Here is a 19,108-nt window from a genome sequence, read left to right as displayed (position 1 = left end):
TACCCGAGAGAATTGTCTGTTTGTCTGATTTCTCCACCACAGCCTCCTGCAGGATGCAGAGAGCAAGTCAGAGACCAGCCAGGCCATCTCAGCTAGGGAGCATTTTGTATTCACTGACACAGACGGGCAGGTCTACCACATCACCGTAGAGGGTAACACGGTCAAAGATGGTGCACGAATTCCCCCTGATGTGAGTTCAGAGTCTGTGTGTCCTCTTTTTTTTTTTTTTTTTTTAAGCTTCATATTCTCCTGAACTACCTCAAGGTCGTCCACACTTATCCTTGCACAAAGCCATCAGTACCTGCTTCATATCTCCATTCGGTTTAATATTTGGTTAATCTTTTCTATAAACAAGATCTGAATCTGACTTTTATTTCCCCTGTTTACTTTCTGCGGACACCAGTACGTTTGCTGTCACTACTTCTACCTCTGATTTTCTCCCCTCCTCTCTCCATAAATGTATGCATCAATCTGTTATCTGTCAAATCTTCTAATCAATACTTTCTCTCAGTATTGTAACATACACTGTCCACTGTACTGTATTTTACCTTTGCACACCACACCACACCCATCACTTTTTTTTTTAAACTGACATGTCCCCTTTTTTCCTCCCTTTTCTGTCTTCTTCTGTTCTGGTTTTGTTCTTGCATCTTTCTTACATCGCCTCTCTTACGTTAAAAGGTTAAACCTTTTTTTCGATACATCCTATTCTTCCTCAGTGTCAAAGAGAATGACAGGATCATAGCAAAGTGTTTCACATCCTATTACTTTGCTGCTTTGTGATCAAACATCTGCAGTGTGTCAACATTTTTCTTCATTTTGGAGCTCCAAAGAGAAACATTGCTTTCTTTTTGTTAGACAGCCTCTGCACAATTTCCTCCTCTATAAAGTAAAAGCCACCTCTCCTCCCTCTATACTCTGTGTCCTTCAAGCTTTCTTGTGGGGCTTGTGTGGGAGATGATATAGATGTTGGCTCCACAACAAGAAAGTGGCCAACTTAATGTGCCACATTCAGTTTAAAAAAAAAAAAACTGCATGGAATAAAGGTGAAAGTTTTTCAGCTAAATTCTTCAGCTTTATGTGTTTTTTTTTCCAAGATAATAAACAGCCAACTGAAGGTGTGTGATTCTGAGTGTGGCATCAGTTTGTCCCAGATAGTGTTTAGCACGTGTTTTTTTCTACTAGTGCAGAGCGTGACTCAGGCTCAGGGAAGAAGACACTGTTACTGTATTTACCTGTAAAGCTTGTAATGGTAACCTAGCTATTACTTTGCTTTGACAGCAAAATGGCCAGGCTGCTCAAGAGAAGCAAGCTTTTACTGAGGACAGGTTTTCTTTTCACCTAGATGACTACAAGATGCAGTGGTAATATCATGACAGCAGGATGTTTTCATTACTTCACAAGTCAATGTATCCCCACTAACAACGAACCATTTGATTGCTAATTACAGGAAGGTGTTTAGTTACCCAAGCGTCCACTTTTCCCATAAAACTAAAGCTATTGTCTGGTGAGTGTTTTGGAAGATTTTGGCTTCAGAAACTTTCTCAGACCCATTATCTCGTCTTGACTTGTAACTGTGTCGAGATGAGTCATGCTCTAGAGTAGGTAGCACCTTCTGTTGTTTGTTGTTTATTGCCCACATCTTCTGTCAATAAAAACAGCTCAAATTCATTACCTTATCACTAACGTTTTTCTTATTTTTATTTCATTTCTGAGTCGGCAAAATTCATCTTGCTCCATGCAGTTTCTCTGAAGCCACTGTAGTATATCCATTTCTCATGTCCATTTCTGAGAAGTGGATAGAATTGTAAGGCAGTCTGTTTTTCTTGCTCGCTACCTGCATGTGCTCACACCACACAGACAGACACCAGAGGTTTACCTGGGGATTTTAAAGCCTTATCTTGGTGAAGGCTGTAGATTCATTGCTCAAAGATTTGCATACCCCAATGGTTTTACGGTCCTTTCAGGATGATAGAGGATCTTCATATCTCTGTCAGGAAACTGACGGAAACTCTCCTAAAAAGTTTTGTCCTATCATCCACTGCACACACACTGAAGGTGAGCTGACACATAATGTCTTCACATCAGTACTCTGTCTTGTGACGCAGCCTTACTTAAACTAAAATGTCGTGCTTGTTTACCGCTCGGCTGCCACAGAGATTTCGATTTATTTTCCTGTTTTCGTCCACGCTCAAACACTAATGTTTTATAGTGGAGGGATAAAGGTGTTTTTTTATGTCGTTGGGACAGCACTTTTTTAACTACCCAGTGGTTGGCTGCGTGGCTTGTGAACATCATCATTTTTTTTTTAGATTTTTCTTGGTTTTTCTAACCTTGAATTATTAGGTTATATGGAGGATCATCATGGATTTCAGATGTCTTTTAAAGACAAGCATTCAGTTACAGCAACTCCGTAGTGTGGGCTTATATACAGTAATTATAATAGTTTTGTGTCTGTTAATAGCTGAAAATAATCCAAGCAGGCAAAATGCTTTAAGATGAATGAATGAAGACATATTCTAAAAACTGCTAATGATTGTTTAGGTTCATTTCAGTTGCACTTTTCAGATCATTGACCTCTTGAAATCTTCAAATTCATGGCTCTCCTCCTTTCTTTGTCCTGTAACGACTTCTCTCAGTAAGTGTCTTTCCTCTTCCTGTGTTTGCAGGGTAGTATGGGCAGTATCGCCTGCATTGCCTGGAAAGGGGACACTCTGGTGCTCGGGGACGTGGACGGCAATCTCAACTTCTGGGACCTCAAAGCTCGTTTGTCCAGGTGACAACTAAATTTGTGACAAGAAGATTTTTTGCAATTTATGATGGATTACTGTGTAATAATAAAGAAGGTGTGACAAAAATGAACCTGACCAGAATGTCAGTGGCTTGATTATCAATCAATGCATGGGAATTATTCACTTCAGTAAATGAATGGAAACAAAGAATTGGAGGGTAGACAAAAAATAAGTAGGAAAAACGCATAATAATGGCTGTGATATATAGTATGTGTGCGACAAGTTATGTTGTTTTTAAGATATGGATTTATTCCAAAATGACCAATGCTGTTGGTGTTTTCAGGGGAATACCAACACATCGTGGCTGGGTGAAGAAGATTCGCTTTGCACCGGGGAAAGGCAACCAAAAGCTGCTGGTCATGTACACAGATGGAGCCGAGGTCTGGGACACCAAAGAGGTGAGGCTCCACACATCAGCTCTTGCCAGCTGCCCGGTCACATATCATTGTGACAGAAATTTTACAGTAAAGTCATTTATTGGTTTGGTGCAACACTTTATAAATTCCCAGCATACACATCGCCTCAGCACACCACAGAACGCAAGTAAAAAGGAAAGGAGCTGCAGCGCTCTGCAGGTTCAAAGCCGTGTTTTACAGTTTTACAGATTTACTGTGGCAGAATGAATGGGTTTCTGGAGCACCGTAATCACCGAAGCACAACAATATTGTGTTGGGTATATTTAACTAATGTCCTCTCTCAAACTAAGGCTGTAGTAATAGTATATCCCCTGTAATTGTCCTGTGGTGTTAAAGAATCATTACGCTGCTTTTTTTTAGTTTTAACAACTTTCGGCTGACATATATAAACTCAACCAAAGCAGGATGGATGATCCTTATTTCTGTATGCTGCGTGCGTCCTGGCTCTCTCTTTAACTTTGTTTACCAAAGTCGTCTACAAAGTCCACTCTCTGGACAGTCTTCACTACGCCTCATCTAAGAATCTTTCTGGCTAGTTTGTGATCCGGTTCATTATTTCATCTGGAGACTGGAGATTTTTTGTTATCTGAATCCACGCCATAATATTTGTTAGCTTACCCAGCAGAAAAGAGTGTTAAAAATTGAAGAGCAGATGAATGTGGGCGCAGAAAGATGCTCTGGTGTATTAAGCAGCATGGGGTGGAGGGCTGGCGGGAACTGGTCCCAGTGGAGCGCTATTGTCTGGATGGAGGGATGTGCTTTCTTGAGGGGAGCCGAGATAAGACACAGTTTTCAGTCCCCAGTCATAAAAGCCAGACAACAGATGGATCAAGCTGCAGAGGGAAATGAGAAGCAGCTATAGAGGGGGAGAGAGGGGGAGGAGCAGGAGAGAACGGGGGAGGAGGGGAAGTGCAGGAGAGATTTCCGAAATGCTTCAGTGCTCTGCTGACAGCTGGGTTGCACTGACTCCCATACAACTGCATAAAAAGCCAGAGAGAGAGAGAGAGAGAAAGGTTTTGCAGAACACCTTGTGAAAAGGCAGTTTGTCCACTGGGTCTTCCATTCTGCATCCCGCCATTCTCAACCTAAATTAGTTTACAGTAGCATGCCGCACTGGCCATCCTCGGGAATCCAACAGGCTTTTATTGAATCCAAAAATCAGCCCACATTGTGTCTTTCTCCCTTTGAATTTTTCTGAATGATGGCTCATTTCCCACCATCTCCCCGGACTCGTTGCAGATGGGTGGTAGTCTCTGCTGAACTACCTTGGCCTCTCTCTCTTGCAGGTCCAAATGGTCAGCAGCATGAGGATCGGTCGCAACGTGAACTACCGCATCCTAGACATTGACTGGTGCACATCAGACAAGGTCGTGCTGGCCTCTGACGATGGCTGCATCCGAGTGCTTGAGATGGCCATGAAGTCCGCCAGCTACCGCATGGATGAACAAGACCTGACTGGTGAGCCAGGGATGGAGGGAAAATTGTGAGATAAAAATTACATATAAAGTTTTTAGGAGAGCGAAACGGGATCTAGACCTAGTAGTTTCCTGATGCAAAGGAAATTATATGCTTTTTAAATTACATAATGACACATGATTTTAATATTGCTCTTGATATTATTAACAGCTGTAATCTAACATTCTGTCTGTTGGTTTATGGGAAACATGTCCAGATCCAGTGTGGTGTCCTTACCTGCTGCTTCCCCGAGCTGCTCTCACCCTCAAGGCGTTCCTTCTGCTGCAGCCCTGGTCAGGAACCTTCACCATGGACATCACTCAAGTGTAAGTCTCACCCCTGAATAAGCTGCACACAAATGTGTCCACTCTAACATATGATTTCATGAGTAGGGCTAACAACCACATTTACACAGACCATATATTCACTCTCACAAACAACATACAAAAAAACATACAACTCTCCACACTGAAGGAAAGAGAGTGAAGAATTAAAGTCACGACCTTGCTGAAAGATATTATTATTTAGCTTTCATTTCTTGTACTGTTTACATTGTGATCACAAAAGTCTGTAAACATTCCTATAAGGAAGTTTATTGAAGAATAAAAGTTCATGGTGTGAACAGACTTTTTAGTGCTGGAGGCACTCTGTGCCACTCTGCAAGATCAGTATCAGGGCTGACCAATGCATTTTTGAATTTATCGTTTTGGCAATGTAGAGCCTGATCCATTTCCAATCCTTTGTTTATTGTTACTTGTGGCAGTTGGGTACACCAGCAGTAAAATTAAAACCGAACACTGGCACCTTTCCCTAAAACTAGATCAAGTAACACAGAGCAACACACTGATAGAGGCCAGCAGTCTCAATTATTGATATCCACACAGCGTGCATCAGTGAGTGAGCGGAGCTGCTCTAGGTTAAACTGCATTTGAACTTGTGTACTGTACATTTTGTTTAGCCTAGGGGTGAAGACAGGCCGTCAATCAGCTGTTAAACCTCCCTGCAACAACACTTACAGACTGACCTCTAATGTTTGGCTTTATTCATTTGAATGTAGACCTGTTTTCAGGCTGACTGTGCATCTCTGTTTCTGCAGAATTGAGATCATGGTCAGAACCTGATAGTGTCATCCCTATTTAGTGCAGTTTCACTTTGGATTTGAGGCTGGTTTTTGTTCATTTTTCAGTTACAAACTAGAATTGGTTTAGAGAAGGAATGATCTAAAGGACTGAGGTAGTTGTATTTACTTATATATAAAAAAGAAACTTGTAAATAAATCAGATGTGTGGGACGCAGTTCTTCATAATCATGATTGATAAAATATTGAATACATTAAGTAATCCTAGTGTAAGACTTGATTTATTCTCTTATACTAGCATAACACATGCCAACCGCCCAAGGATTCAAGTTTATTACCTTCATAAAACAAACAAACATGAAAAACAACAAACCACCTTTATAAACAAGTCAGCATGGGAGCCAACCATAGAGCCAACAGAGGCCATCCTGAGAGAAGGAGAGTATTTCTGTTTGCACAGACACCTACATCTGTGTTTAACTATAGCCTGGTGTAAGTATGCCCCATTTAACTGTGCTGTCAGTGTTACATTGCTTTCTTTCATTAAACACACACGGCTGCCTCATCATAAGTCAGCACTCGCTGGGTGCTACCTGACCTCAGCATAAATGTTAGATAGACTTATCTATTTTTGCCTGACACCACAAATTGACTTCTGTTAACAGGCAGGTTCTCAGCTTCCCATTTAATATAAGGCCAAGTATTATTTTAGGAAGACATGAGAGGAGCCATTTGACTGAGTTTGATCCTTCTGTTCCAGAGACTACAATGAGAAGGACGAGATTAAAGGCCTGATCCAGGAGCAGCTCAACTCCTTGTCTAAGTGAGTTATTAAAGTATTGCTTTGTCTTGTAAAGGCAATTACACATTGTAGCTCAAACTAGATTAATATTGACATTATGCAAACGCTAACAGTCAGATGTTACTGAATGTATATTTATGTGTGTTTGCTGTTGTGCCAAGTGTCAGTTTTTGTTGTACTTTTGTAGTTGGAGACCCAGGGTCCTTAGTGTTTATACAGCAGCCCCAAAGAGCATGTAGTCTGTGGGTTGACAGATAAGAGGAATCCACCGTAACTGCCACACTGTGCCCGCTGTGTTTGAGAAGTGTAATTGGCTCTCACTGTGTTTTGATTGTAAGTCTCTGATTGGCTCCCCAGTGATATGAAGAGTGTGCTACAGGACCCGGAGCTCAGTCTGCTGCAGCGATGCCTCCTGGTCTCACGGTGAGTTACAACTCAGCGTGGAGTTACTGCTGTTTGCTGTCTGCACACACTACACAGAGAGTTCATGATTTACCGGTACCCCAGTGTGATTTTTTTTTTGATAACATTCTGACAGTGCACGTATGTCAAAGCCTTGAGGACTTGCCATGAAAGTCATATAGTTAGTGAGTTCTAACAAAAGTTTAGTTTCTTCCAAGAAACATTGAATCAAGGGCAACTGGACTTGGTTGGAGGTACTTGAAGACGGCTGTTGTAACAACGGTCATCAGAGTCGTCGAGGACAACAGCGTACATAATTTGAGAAGGGGGGACAGGTGGTTTGAAAGAGGAGTGAGGAAGGCTATCTGTCTTAAAACAGAGAAACCATCAACTACAGAGGAGGAGGTTGGCCACAGGTGACTCCAATGACCCCACAGAGGTTAAAGACCTGGGACTCCTCACCAGAAGGGAAACATCTTCAAGTATCTACAACCAAGTCCAGTTGCCCTCAATTCAGGTTTTCTTGGATAATAGTGTCCTCTAATGACTGCAGATCATCACAGACCCATAGGGCCTTTCTCAAACTGGACTCTCCCCACTCCCTCACTGTATTTGAGTCACACTTGCAGCTGAATGAAGCAGTTTTTATTAAAGTGTAGGGTACAAATCCAGAGGCAAGCTCCAGCAGAAACAGGAACTGTCCTAACTTTTCTAAACCATGGTTTTGTTTCAGCACATTATACAAGGCACTAATAACAGACTGCATAAGTAACAGTGTGGGCAGTGCGGTGGCACATTCATTACATTCACTCCACAGAAGGCCTAAGCCCGTGGAGAAGAATAACACTTATTCTCAAGCTTATTTGGTGGCTTTTCTTTTTTTTTTTTGTAAACAGCTTCTCATTTTTAACTCTAATGTTTAGAAGCTGCTTGTCTTTTGTAACAGTCCCTGTAAATATATACAGAACAGCACTGATGTAGACCCGGCGTTGGAGGGTTTTAACAACCCACCTCCACTCCCTGCTAATTGGTTTGGGATGGCATTTAATGTTGCAGACCCTCCACGCAAATATGCAAAGGAAGTGGAAGTGAGTAGGGAGAGGCTCTATAGTTATCTTAGAAGCGGGATGACACTTCTAGGACAGATTTCTCTGCAGAAATCTGTGCCTAATTGTATACTTTCATATCATCATTTAAGTTTTCACAGCTGTTATTTGTGGAATATCAGTAGAGAAATACAGCATTTAAATCTAATTTAGAATATTTAATGTAATAGGGAAAGATAAGCGTGATCATGCAAGATTATGAGCCAAATGTGCTGTTGAATAATTTATCTTAAAAACTGTCAAATTATCGGCCAAAATAACAGGGACTTATTTTTGCTTTAACTGTAACTGTGTCCCCACAAAAAAAAAGCATGACGTGAGAGCTTGTGTCAGCAGCTCTGATCTCATCTCTGCTCCAGTTTCATTTCCCTCCATCTGACAAATCTAGAACAGCCAGTCTGAGCAGAGATGTTATACCACCCCCCCCCCCCCCCCCCCCCCCCACCCCCTCCCTTTTTTGCATTGTGTTTTTAAAGCCATGATGTACCTGGAAAGTCCTGAGGACTCATTTTGTGTCGTGTGTGTCGTCTTACAGAGAGCACATGATTATGTCTCTGCATCCAGCCGTCCAAGTTTTCACACTATTGTTAATGTGGCAAGGTAACCTAGCAACAGCTGTGTGCCAGTGCAGATATGTTAAAAGAAGGTTGAGAGAGGTAAACGACGGAGGAAATAGCAGAAGGATGTGGAGAAAGGGTGGAAGGGAGCTCGCTGAAAGAACGAGGCGTGGGCTGGAAGGTACAGGAACTATGGTCATTAGTGCACAAAGTACTAGGAAAACCGAGTGACATGTTGATTCAGACTGCACAATTTGATGAACTACTCCGGAGACAACATTATCCACTCCGAGCCCAGCTGATTCATTGTTGTGGTAAACCGCAGACTGTTCGGGGATGAGTCGGACCTTCACTTCTGGACAGTGGCATCTCACTACCTCCAGTCGTTTGCCCAGGCTCGTCAGCTAAGCGTGTCCGCTGCAGAGGGCCAGACCCAAAGTGAAGTAACACAGCCATCGCCTCAGAACCACCTGGACATCTGCCATGACGTCCTGTGTGAGAGCTCATACTTCCAGGTCAGTAAAAGAAAAAGAAGGGAAAGTGGTTGCGTGTTTTGTTGCCTTTCCCTCCCTTTGGTAAACAGAGACAATAGAGACAAATATGTGATGGAACCAGTCAACATTTAAAAAGAAATCCCCTCAAGAGTCTCCTCAAGAGTCACTTGCTATCCTCAAGTCAGACTAAGCACAGACACACAAACACCACCAACCTGTCCCTTGTCATCCACAGCTTCAGCAACATGGCTCTGGTCACACAGTACATTCCATTATTAATGACTTTGTGTATCTACTCTGTTATCTCACTAAGCCCCAGCCTTTAAGGAAAGCAACTCACACTTTTAAGCCTTTGAGGTCAAACCCGTCTTTGACTTCATTCCTCACTAAATTTAATTCCCCCAGCCTTCCCCCACAGTGATTTAAGCCTACACTGGGATACGCTCAATTAAAAAAAAAATCCCTCTCTTATTTGTGCCATGTCATTGCTCAGATCAATGCGTCTCGCTGATGACATAGCTGAACCAGCGCCCAAGGACCTTGTAAACAATGCCCTGAATCCTCTTTTTTTTCAGCTTTAATTATCCACCTCTTTTGCTCTGAGGAAACTTTCTTCAGAAGATGCCCATTGATTGAATCTTCTTTGCTGTGTCTGCCCACGTCACTTTGCTGGTCGACACGGCAGCCACACCGAACAAAAAACATCCACCGTAATGTTGCCATAGTGAATTCAAAGGTTTTTAAAAGGTTTTCTTTTTCATTTTGTAGTTGGGATGCACACAGCGTTTTTGTGTCCAAGCTGCAGAAAATACTTCTGTGGACTTTACTTAAGAGGAATAGTTTGAGAAGGAAAAAAGTGTTTTAAAAGTGTTTAAAAAGTTGGCCCACTGTGCAAGTGAACACTGGCATTCCCTGGTTTCTGGTAGGACTGTTTTTTTTTTATTCCTGCAGGGCTGTATCAGTATACCCAAGGAAGCAGAGGAGAGGAAAGAACACATACCTTTTGTGATGAAACATGATTAGCACGTTAAGAAAAAATGTCAAGTAGCTTTTTGCTAGCACATCAGGCAAATGTAAATGGACCATCTAATTTCAGACAGACATCCTGCTGAAAAGTCTCAAATAAGTCTATCATTTTTTTTCCTTTGAGTTTTATTCAGGATTTTTTACGGATTATGCACTGTTCTGTTTTTGCGGAAGTTCTACTCCCAGTTAATGAGGGGCCACGCAGTGATCACAAACTTAGGGCTTTCAGAAGAGTTACCCAGACAGTCTGCTGCTACATTTGGCTCCTGTTGTCATAAAACAGCTTCAGTGGCAGCAGCCTGACTGTAATTACTAATATCCAAGACTCCAATACAGAGCGCACAGCTCTGAAGTTACTAAACTAATTTGGTATCTCTGCGAGGATGTTACTCGCAGAAGAATTCATCATCATGAAAAGTACAAAAAAGTAAAGCTTCTGTGGAAGATATAGATTCACAAGTGTTCACACACCCGGACACACATACAGCGTATGTAACTAATTTTATACTGTGCTGTTATCTCTCTTCCCTCTTTGTATCACTTTCCCCCTCTAGTCTTCTTAGAAATCTGATTAGCTCTCACACTTTAAAGCATCTATTGCTGTTTTTATGTTTCATGCTTACCATTTGCTCACTGAAAAAAAACGTCTGATCTCCCATCAGGGAAATATGTCGTGAAATAATGGGAAAAAAGCTACCAATAATGAAAATCAGTATGGGGGGCTCTGGCACCAGAAACGCTGTGAAAACTCCTGAATATTTTAAAGACTTTATAATTATACTCTCCATCTCTGTACTCTGTATTCCTATAATTGTCCTCCACTCCTTTTTTTTTTGCTCATCATTACTCATTTAATGTCCTTAGTGTTTAATCTGTGTGTACCAACGCATTACATCACTTTCTCTCTGCCCTGAACACACACACACACACACACACACACACACACACACACACACACACACACACACACACACACACACAGAAAGCTTGACTGTGTATCAGGCAGTGTGAGTTAACAAAGTAAGCTAACATGTGGCTCCACCTTTACTGCTCAACAGAAGTTCCAGTTGGATCGGGTTCACCTGCAGGAGGTGAAGCGCTCCAGTTATGAACACACTAAGAAATGTGCTGACCAGCTCCTCCTGCTGGGTCAGGTAAGTACTACACTACCCATACTGCCCACACAGTTATGCCAGTAAAGAGGCTACAGATACATTTTGCAGTGTAACTTTGATGCTAGATAAAAATTTCCTCTTCAGACAAACAATAAAATGACATAAGAATTCATCGCAGGTCTTTTGCGGCTGACATCACAGTGGCTGATACACCGGATTATAATCCTCCCTCACACATCAATGGATGAATTCTTTGTTGTTGTTGTTTTTTAGCTGTCACGTCTTTTTCATTTTTAAAACAAAAATAAATGTGACACAAATTTTACAATCTCTGTCCATCTCTCTTGCTTGCAGCTTTCAGATTAAATTGTACCCGTCTCTCTCACACTTACACACGTTCTAACACCTTCGCACCACTTAGCTGTACATATTTGCATGTTGTCATGATTGTAAATAGGTCATATCATTGCTGTGGAGTCTAATGAAGCAAGATGGACGGTAAGTGCTGCCTCTGTCCTCCCTGGCATCTCAGCCTGTGGGGACTGGATTCACCTCTCTCCCCTCTCAATGTCACCACTCTCCCTCTAATCACAGGCTGCAATCAGCAGGCTGTGTGGTGGAGGTGCAATCCTCCCGATAGCCAGCCTGTGCTGACCCCAGCATGAGCTTGAGCCTTCATCTCCACCAGATGAAAAGAAGGATAATAAACATAATTTCTCCTTGCCATTCTGTCTTATTCAGCTCTCACAGCGGTTACCAACCTGAGCTGCTAATGCCTTGTTTCTCTTTCTTACCCTGGTCATTACATTCTCATCTCTTTGTTGTTGCTCTCAGACGGACCGGGCAGTGCAATTACTGTTGGAGACGAGTGCAGATAACCCCAGCTACTACTGTGATTCACTCAAGGCCTGCCTAGTTACCACCATCACCTCCTCAGGCCCCTCACAGTCCACCATCAAACTAGTGGCCACCAACATGATCGCTAATGGCAAGCTAGCAGGTATGAATGTCTAATTCTAGTTGGCAGCAACCATCTCTACTCTTATTTTGTACATTTAACATTCATTAAATGGGTGTCTCCAACAAATAGTTGACAGTGTAGTCATCACAGTGGTGCCTGGGCAGAGTTAGCCACTACAGGAGGCCATCATTTCTCCATGTCACATTTAAGTACAAATTCTCCCATTTTGCTGTTTGTCAGAGGGAGTACAGCTGCTGTGTTTGATTGACAAGGCAGCCGACGCTTGCCGCTACCTGCAGACCTATGGGGAGTGGAACCGAGCCGCCTGGCTGGCGAAGGTAACTCAGCATGACGGCTTCCATCAGCAGGAAACATCAGATACTGTGTAATGTTTGGATAGTTTGTGAGCGTTTGGGCATGTGAGGGGTGGTGGATGCTAAATGTGTACATTCTGCTTATGTGTATGCTTGAGTTTTCTTATTTTCTATTGGCAAATGTAGGAAGATTTTAAAAGTTTGAAGACATAGATGAATTACATTCTTGCATTACAAACACATCTGGGAAACACAGCTAATTTAGGGACATTCAGGGCTGCCCAAATGTTCTTACACTGTGCATTCTATTTGCTGATAAAGAGCACATTTAAAACGGCTGGAGTTTGAGTGGCTGTAATTTTTTGTGCTTCCAGGTGCGTCTGAACCCAGCAGAGAGCTCCGACGTGCTGAAGCGCTGGGCAGAACACCTGTGCTCCCCGCAGGTCAACCAGAAGTCCAAAGCCATCCTGGTGCTGCTTTCCCTTGGCTGCTTTTACAAAGTGGGAGAGATGCTCCACGGGTAAGTGCAAGGATCGATGCCATTACGAGCACACTGTATATATTCAGAGTTCAGCACTGTCTATGACTAACGTCTTTAAAATTAGAAACACAGTCCCTCTAATTTAATGTCTTGAAGTAATTCCATATAAATACATTCATACAAATATCCAGTCTCACAGTTAGTCAGTATTCCCTGAATTGAGATTCTCTTTTTTTTTTAACTTTCAAATTCCATTTTGTAAAATGTATTCAGTCTGTGACTTTTTTTTGTTGCTTGACCTCCTTCTTCCTATTCTTCTCTCTTCTCTCATCCACAATCATGAACACTCAATCATGAGTTTTTCTCAGTTTCTTCCTCTTCTTTTCTTCCTGAGGACACTGAAGGACACTTCACAGTGTATAGTAAAGTCTGACCTCATATATTTTACCTCATCATTGATCTCCTGTTGGTCTACCTGTCCTCCTCCTAGCCAGGTCATGCTCTGACTTGCCTCTGTTGGCAAATTCTCACGTACAGTTAGAGAGGCATCAGGATGACAGGGTCGATGTACGTATGCTGTGGGGTCTCAGACATCAGCGCAGAGCTGATGCTGGTGTCTAACAAAAGCTCTCTCCACCTTCTCCTGCCTGTGTCTTTCTCTTCCTCCTTCCATCTCGTGGTTAGTATGAGGCAGTTTGATCGTGCCGCCCTCTTTATTGAAGCCTGTCTGAAGTATGGGGTGATGGAGGCCAATGACTCTTCCAATATCCTTTTTTTGAAAACCCATTTCTTTATTCAGAGGGCAATTTACGACCGGAGTTAGCTCCGCTGCTAACTCTGTCTGTCTCAGCTATGGACGTGCTCTCGATAGCAGAGAGCTTTTGTCACAGTGAAGGTCAATTTAGATGCTCCACGGAGCACATCGAGCTACATTTCACATGTTCCCAATAGCTAATATCACACTTTTGCCACGGGGGCTCAGTTATGCCCCAGTCTCATAAGAGACTTTAACTTACATCATATACTTTGAGAACATTTTGTATCACTTGACCACTGATATAAAATTATAGGAAACCAGCAGGCACAGAATCTGTTGGTCAGCCTGTGTTTAGACTTGTCTCACTGTTGTCTCCTCAGCAAAGTGAGAAATTAACTCTTTGGTCCACCAGTTACTGTGGCCTCTGTGGCGTTTTATCAGCCACATTTCTTAATGTAGTGTCTATAGAAAATGTGTTTTATATTAGTAATGAAAAAAAAAGACAAAAAGACAAAAGAAAAACAAAAAAACTAAAAGTTAAAAAAAAAGAAAAAGAAAACATTCAAAATGGGTGTACCCTGAAGCAATATTTCATCCAGACATTATTTGTAAATCATTGTACATACACTGACTTGAAGACATCCCCTTTGGCTTGTTCATTGGTCAGAACTGGCTTGTAGCCACTAAGTGATTTCTGATTTATGGAGACCAGAGCAGACTAAGCAAGACCAGCCTCCCTTGTAGGAGAGGATTTTTCTGGGTGTGATTTATCTAGCATTGTTTCAGTAAAATACACTTAGTTTTCAGACTTAATATCTGCTATTTTTTGTTTTTTTGTTTTATACAATCATGGATCAAACAATCTTTGCTACTTTGCTGACCATGAGCAGTAGAGCAAACAAGGTACTGTGTGGAGCAATGTGGAACACAGGTTAAATATACTTCACACGTTTCATATAATAGAATTGCACATTACTGAGGCGTGTCTCTGGTGTTTAGCCCACCCTTGCTGATTTAAATGTTGTGACTTTAGATTGACACTGTGCGTGACCACTAAAGCCACAAACATTTCCTTGCATTTGCGTTTACAAAGTGATCTGAGATCTGGTGCCTGCAAACATCATCATATATAGTTCATATTATAAGTTCTCCTTGACCTGCATTTGCACATAAGCTTATCGAGGCTGCATTTTTGGAATACGCGCGGCTCCTGCGCTCGATGGGCCTGCGGGAGGGCGCAGCTCTGTGGGCATCGCGGGCCGGCAGCGCTGGGGAGCAGCTGATGGAGGAGCTGTTCCAGGGAGAGGGAGGTCTGCCAGAAGCCGTTCTTGGCAAAGACGAAGTCGAGCTGGGCCAGGAGAGCACCGAGTGACCTCAAGGATGGGAGGTTTGGAAGCGAACGAATGAAACACTCTTAGGTGCAAATCAAGGGCGTGGCCATTCAGTCTAACTTCAGTAACCTAACATTTGTGAATTAACTGTGTGTCAGCTTCCAGGGGAATCATGATCATCATCTCTGCATCAAAAGAAGAAGGAGATATGAGGGGTTTCCTCCGTGTGAAGCCTGCCTGTGTCTGTGACTACACTGAGTTTCTTGATGTTTGGTATGACCAGTGTGTGTTTGTGTGCACATGTGTATGCATGTAACAGCCCCAAAAGAAACATACTTGTTTCCTCATTCCCCCAACAAGTGAAGTAATACATGTTGTTAATGACCCTGTCATCAGTGTGTCTGATTATGTTAATGGTTAATGAATTTAACTCATTTGATTTTTTTTTAGTGGTTCTTTGTTAAGCTTTATTTTGTGTGCCTATATTAATAATTTCAAAGTACTGTTGTAGTCCTACAAGTTTTATTTGCCTTTTTACTGCTGAGATTAATTGCGACGGATATAATTTATCCCAAAATAATACATTCACTATCTCATTTCGAGAATGCACTGCCGTTATAATGGGTACCCATAACTACCCCACGTCTGTTCCATGATTTTTTTTTTTTTTACTTTTGATTTAACCAAAAACACAAACATACTTTGAAAGATAATGGAATGAGGCATAATATTTCTCTAAACAGACACATAAAAGACTGGATGTTCTCTCCACAGCAGGTGGTGCTGTGTAAGTGACTGACCAAAGCCTGCTACTGCACAAGCCTCTGCAGATGTAGCCGTGGAAAGGCAGTAAAATTAGTTAACCAGGCCACCCTGCACTTATTTCACATTTATTAGTTTTTTATCTCCTCGCGCACCAAGGGAAGAAGAATCTGACCGCTGCTGCCTGAGTGATACCGCTTAATTAGCGTGTGTGGGGTTCAGTACAGTTATATAGATGCTGGTTGTCCAATAATCTATTCCATTAATCCAGATGGAGTTTTAAATTTTCTACTTTTATGAAGGCTTGGGAGGATACTTAGCTCTGTGTATGCTTTGATGTTCGTATAATGAGGTTGTTCTCTGGTGTGTGTACTACAAGAAGAGCTGTCAAAATGTGTTGTAACTCATTTAAATCAGGCCGCTGATGGATTATTTACAAACACACAGTAATATGTGCTGCTCCCACTGTTGCTCGTCACAATCACAAAACCTGACGCACAGTTTAGGAAGTGGATTAGACGTGCCCTTCGTAACTCCTCTGATATGCTTTTCCTTTTACATAGTAAGTATCTACTGATCATCGAAATCATATGTATGACAATGGAAGAACTTTAGTGATTGTGTGTTTAATTGCCTTGTAACATGTTTAGTTGCCCTGAAACGAGACAGTAACTCGATCCACGGGACCTTTTGGTGTGTTACTGTGTTTCATAAACACGTCAGTGCTGTTTCTCTTCTGTGTTAAGGTTAACCCCGGGCAGTGTCACTATGGCAACCCAGGCCTATTTTGGGGGACTACATGTTGTTCCTTTAGATCCATTTCACATAGCCCCACTAACATACTGTCAGGTCGCATAGAGAGCCAGCATAGAGTCATACAACCCAGCAGCTAATCAGCCTGGTGCTGTGTAGCTTCTCCCAATCACGTGATGCAGTATTGCAGAAGCAACATGTACTGTACTGCCTGTGCTTTATGATTAGGCACTAGTTTGATTAACACCTGCTGCTTTCACTTTGTACTTTAGCTGAACTTTACAAAATAATGCTGTTCATGTGGCCGAGAGAGGAGACATGCCTCAGACAGTATGTTTTGTAAGAAGACAACAAATCATTGTAATGGTGTTAAAGCTTAGCCTTTTTTTCATTGTTCTCTGTTCATTGTTTGCACAGTGATCCTAATGCTTTAAGCTATATAAATATTCCAAGAGAAGAAAAGATATATGTATAAATGGATGGCAATAAAATCAATATTATTAACTTGATGCTTTAAATGTGATGTTTGATGCTGACACAAGAGGGCGCTCTTAGTCCTCAGTGACAGGCAAATTGGCTGTGGCTCATTGCTGCTTAATGGCAGTCACTTTATAAGAAAAGACCTGTTATATCAAGTGTTCTTTGCAATTATCTAATTTCGACGCAGGTAGATTGAATTTGAATGCTCATTCATTTATCAAACTGTCCTAAAAGTGAATTAGTTCCTGCATGAGCTGTTTCCGCAATTAATTACTTCTTTTCAGCTCGGAAGGAGGGCCAACAGCTGGCTTCAGCTCGCTGCCCAGGTCTAACCGTTTTCACTCTTTTATTCTCCCCAGATTTATTCATTGACGTGTTCTCTGTTTCTTCTCCCTCTCTCTCCTGCAAAAAGCCGAGCACAGAAGAAAAAAGTCTGAAACAGAAGGCCACACAAATGACTAGATTGTGTTCCTTTAATGGCTTAATGAATAACCGCCGGAGAGCTGATCCAGCCGTTACAGCCAGGTCATCAGTATGCAGGGCCTCACTACAAGATTTCTGTTTTGTCCCACAGCTTATACAGGCTACCACCCAGCTAGCCCAATGGCTCTGATAACAACCCCCATCCTCACTTGTCACTTTTCCACCCTATATGTGCCTTACCCCTCCTTTTTCTATCGGTCCTTACTTTCCTTCCACTTAAAGTAAACAGGCACACACCATGCCAGCTCATGTTCTTGCTGCACCCCAGCCTCCACTAATTTCCTGGAAGACTTGTTTCCATCTGCTGCTTGGCTTTCACCTCTCGGTAGCCCTTCCTGAAATAAGATTCAAAGCTGTGTCAGAAACACAAGATTAAGTGTGTTTGGATCCAGAGCAGCGAGGAGCACTTATGTTCATTTAACAGATGGAAATCACTGGGCTTCGCAGCTTCGCACCACATACGGTGAGAATTAACAGCCAGTTCCGAATTAATTGTGTACGGTAGTTTCTGTTACGCGTTCTCAATCAAATGTATAAGTAGCCATTGAACCAGAGTCACCACTGCGCAGTGTGCATGGTATAGACAGAGTGAAGTACAGCAGGTCATCCACTTCCCATGAGCATGTTCTCTGGTGCTGCTGACAGATAGCTTTATCCAGAATGGGCAGGTCCAAGCCTGCTTGCACAACTTACTGAAAACCCACTCTCTCTTCCTGTATGTGTGTGTGCGTGTGTGTGTGTGTGTGTGAGAGATGTTTTCCAGTTTGTTTTTTTCCCCTTCTCACTGAGGGTTACCACTGAGTTCATCCCTCATTTTCTCTGTAATTATCCCACCTTCCATTGTTTTCTCAACACCCTCCCAAGACATTTTGAGGCATTCTTTAGGCAGCTCACACCCCAGGTAGTGGAAATATTCTGGGCTGAGCGGCTGCTGCATTTGTGAGGATAATTATTTGTCTAGCTGTGCCGATAGGTAGGTATGCTGATTGCTGCTGCACTCTTGTCCTTATGACCTGTGTTGAAAATACCGTAGGATGTAAATTTACATGTTTTTCTTTGTGTTGATCTCCATCCTGTGTGATGTTTCTCATCCTTAAAGCCAAACAGTCTGTCTTCTCCACATCACTGTAATTGTGGCTCACTTTTCTTGCCTTTCTCCACACTGTTATCAACAGTTTATTACTCCCACTCCACTCCACTCCACAGGGAACCTGATCTACACGTGTAAAGGTCATATCTGTTTCTCTCACACAATCACCGTCACCCCTACATCACCTACCCTTGCCCACATGTGGGGGTGTCGCCTGGTGTGGAAGGAACCCACAGGCCTGATTCATCTGATATGTGCTGCCAGCCACTGCTCAGATTGGTTAGAAATGATTTCCCCCCCTCCTTTCAGCCCCTGCTATTTGTCGAGCTCCCTCTTCCCACCGACGTTTGCAGAGCAGCGCCGGGGGCCCCTGCTAGGGGCTCCAGGTGATGTTTATGTTGAAGGTATTCAGGCCCCCACTTTTATCTGATTCCATTTAGATGAATGTCACAG

General features: G+C 42.4%; 1 protein-coding gene across 2 annotated transcripts in view; it reads left to right on the top strand.

Moving 5' to 3' along the window:
- The window catches only part of wdr11 (WD repeat domain 11), a 51,326-nt gene extending 34,236 nt beyond the window's left edge, over positions 1-17,090 (top strand). Inside the window, exons 16-30 of one of the 2 annotated variants that reach the window (XM_041050157.1) lie at positions 43-190; positions 2,670-2,776; positions 3,076-3,190; positions 4,495-4,666; positions 4,881-4,989; positions 6,502-6,564; positions 6,901-6,966; positions 8,934-9,123; positions 11,187-11,282; positions 12,078-12,243; positions 12,445-12,542; positions 12,893-13,038; positions 13,684-13,763; positions 14,926-15,143; positions 15,246-17,090. In XM_041050157.1, coding sequence (XP_040906091.1) covers positions 43-190; positions 2,670-2,776; positions 3,076-3,190; positions 4,495-4,666; positions 4,881-4,989; positions 6,502-6,564; positions 6,901-6,966; positions 8,934-9,123; positions 11,187-11,282; positions 12,078-12,243; positions 12,445-12,542; positions 12,893-13,038; positions 13,684-13,763; positions 14,926-15,128 — 1,759 coding nt within the window. In that variant the 3' untranslated portion in view covers positions 15,129-15,143; positions 15,246-17,090. Of the gene's footprint in view, positions 1-42; positions 191-2,669; positions 2,777-3,075; positions 3,191-4,494; positions 4,667-4,880; positions 4,990-6,501; positions 6,565-6,900; positions 6,967-8,933; positions 9,124-11,186; positions 11,283-12,077; positions 12,244-12,444; positions 12,543-12,892; positions 13,039-13,683; positions 13,764-14,925 lie in introns of both variants that reach the window. The other variant, XM_041050156.1, reaches the window with a different exon arrangement.
- The last annotated feature ends 2,018 nt before the right edge of the window (positions 17,091-19,108 follow it).

The sequence above is a fragment of the Toxotes jaculatrix genome, chromosome 11 (assembly GCF_017976425.1).
Source record: "Toxotes jaculatrix isolate fToxJac2 chromosome 11, fToxJac2.pri, whole genome shotgun sequence".
NCBI lineage: Eukaryota > Metazoa > Chordata > Actinopteri > Toxotidae > Toxotes > Toxotes jaculatrix.
Note: the sequence above shows the minus strand (reverse complement) of the source record. Positions and strands in the feature narration are given on the sequence as shown.